Source organism: Nicotiana sylvestris, chromosome 1 (genome assembly GCF_000393655.2).
Source record: "Nicotiana sylvestris chromosome 1, ASM39365v2, whole genome shotgun sequence".
Classification (NCBI taxonomy): domain Eukaryota; kingdom Viridiplantae; phylum Streptophyta; class Magnoliopsida; order Solanales; family Solanaceae; genus Nicotiana; species Nicotiana sylvestris.
Window position 1 is genome coordinate 101,547,178 of NC_091057.1, and position 2,613 is coordinate 101,549,790.

General features: G+C 37.0%; 1 protein-coding gene across 1 annotated transcript; it reads left to right on the forward strand.

Annotated features, from left to right (window-relative positions):
- The first annotated feature begins 1,103 nt into the window (after positions 1–1,103).
- Positions 1,104–2,120, forward strand: LOC104224474 (uncharacterized). Its single transcript, XM_009776147.1, has one exon. The coding sequence runs from the start codon at positions 1,104–1,106 to the stop codon at positions 2,118–2,120; it is 1,017 nt and encodes a 338-aa protein (XP_009774449.1).
- Positions 2,121–2,613: the final 493 nt, after the last annotated feature.

Sequence of the window (2,613 nt, forward strand, 5' to 3'; positions counted from 1 at the left end):
TGGCATCATATATAGTAATGAATGACATTGTTTCTCCAGCACCCACTAGCAGATGCTGACAATACTACACCTTTCTAGTTGCTTGTCATAGAATCTTGGGAACACATCTTTCTAGTTGCTAGTTCCTGAATCTTGGGAACACATCGTATAACAAATCTTTAATCATGATTCTGTCAAGGAAGATCCTTTAATTTCATCTAAAGGAGCGTGAAGCTTTAGGTTGGTAAATCTGTCGGCCCAAAGGAGATAGATTTGATAGAAATAGCAGTCTGATGGACAAAGTATCTCGCGTTCACGCAAAGCTCGAGAAGAGCCATATTTCAAGGGTGTGGTATAGACAACCTACTCTAACGCAAACATTAGTTGTTGCTGCCACAAATGATGAAAATTTGCAATTTATCATAGTTCCCTTCCTTTCTTTTTCTTTCATAGGGTGTTTTTTTTTTCCGATTCTGTTGTGTTCATTCATTTTTTATTTTGGCAAGGAGAACAGAAAAGTCATAATTTGGACTAATGTGAGATTTAAGGATTACCTTCATCCATAAGAAAGATCTTAACCGAAAGTTAATGACAAGAGACATTTAATTTAGTCATGATTAAAATCATATAATGTAATATTCCAAAGTACTTTAGAGTGTGAACATTAATTCAGAATAGTGCATATGTCATGTTCTAATATAATTCCAAACATTTATACTATATGCGTCAAGAACTATTTGTGTTCCGTCTCATTGCATACTTCTATTTGATTTTTTTCATCACTTCCCTTTGTTTTCGATGGAAACAACATAGTAATAGGTAAGTAATACTCCTTTCATTCCACTTTGTTTGGCATGGTTCAGATGGTAAAAGCACTTGGTTTTCAATTTGAATTTAAACATAAATTCTTCAAATATTTTGGAAAAAAATTTGCATATATGAAAATTATATAAAAAAATATTATAAGTCAAAAAAATTAATAATTCAAAATATTAAAACAAACGTGGGCAAAGAAGAACCCCCTTCAGGAACCCCTTTCCTTTAAAGATAAACTACTCAATGACTCTATTATACACATCACTCCTCTCCTCCTTGAAAACCAAGTAGAACAGTCCTCGGAGCCTATGGATTATACCAAGGACTACACTTTGAGTGTCATGGATACTATAAATGAAAGCTATAAAGTTAACCTATCATCTGAGGATGTGCAACGTATTTATGATCCTTGGAAACACTCGGTAATCATAAAGCTCTTAGTGAAGCGAATTATGCACCACTACCTAAGGAAGAAGGTACAAGAACAATGGAAGATATCTGAGAACTTCCCCTTAATCGATCTAGGTACCGATTACTACGTTGCTAAATTCACAAAGGAAGAAAACCTAACTAAAGTCATGCACCAAGGTCCTTGGTTCATTAATGGACATTTGCTTTCAGTTCAAAGGTGGGTGCCAAATTTTGTGGCATCAGAAGCAAAGCCCCTCAATACTACTATATGGGTTCGTCTCCCACACCTTCCGACCGAGTTTTACAATGGTGTGATCCTTAGAAAAATTGGGAACACCATTGGGAGATTGCTAAGAGTTGATGCATGTACATCGGCTACCCTACGTGGTCGCTATGCTAGATTATATGTGGAAATCCACATGGAACAACCAGTTAAATCTTTTATATTCATTGGGTCACACAAGCAGTCCATCCATTACGAAGGAGAGAATTTTCTCCGCAAAAAATATAGTAGACTTGGTCATATTAGCCCACATTGTCCTCACTCCAAGTCAGCAACGGTTCCAAAAGAAAAAGAATTGCAGAGTCCCCAGAAGAACCATCAAGATCCATGCAATGAAAGTTGGGAGACAGTATCGTTCAGCAGGCCCAAAAGCAGAGGCACGCGATCTAAACTAAATGATGTTAATGACTCAGATACACCAGGTAGTAATGTTAAGATCTTCAATGCTGACAGATGTAAGTTTCTTCAAAACCAGAAATTAAAGTTTGTAGAAAAAGATACTTATGATAAATCCTTAAAATTTAAAGGTATTAACAGTCCTTCATCCGTTATTAGCAAAGATAACCACATTCCCATTAACAACAAATTCCACTCTTTATTCTTAACGCCCACAGATTCCATCTATAACTAAGATCTAATGGTTTTGGAAGAAAAAACTGACCAATGCATAGAGGGTAAGTAGTGCTCTACTGCCCCATCTAACTTACATGTGGAAGGAGCTGATAACCCACCTCCTTCACGTCTCAATCATTAGCTAAGCCTACAATTAGCAGTAATCACCCGGTAGGCAATAATCTTAAAAAGACAATCAACTATTTATTGCAATCCACACCCAAAACCAACCAATTAACGAGGCTCTTCCACACCACTCCATCACTCAAACATACTCATTGGGCGATACAACGTCCAACCAGAAGGCAATACCACAACACCTGTCCACTCCCTTAGTAGAACTCGAACAAATGGACACTACCCTTAAAAATATGGCTTCTACTAAATCTTCAGATAAATCCGTTACACTTCCCCACCCCATTCCCATGCACATATATCCTAACCCTATAAATCTATCTACTGCCTCACATCCTATCAAGTGTACAAGTAGTATAAACTCCCATTCAAGTCCC

Excerpts from the sequence above, each read along its gene's own strand:
- LOC104224474 (XM_009776147.1), top strand. The coding sequence starts at position 1,104 with ATGGATTATACCAAGGACTACACTTTGAGTGTCATGGATACTATAAAT.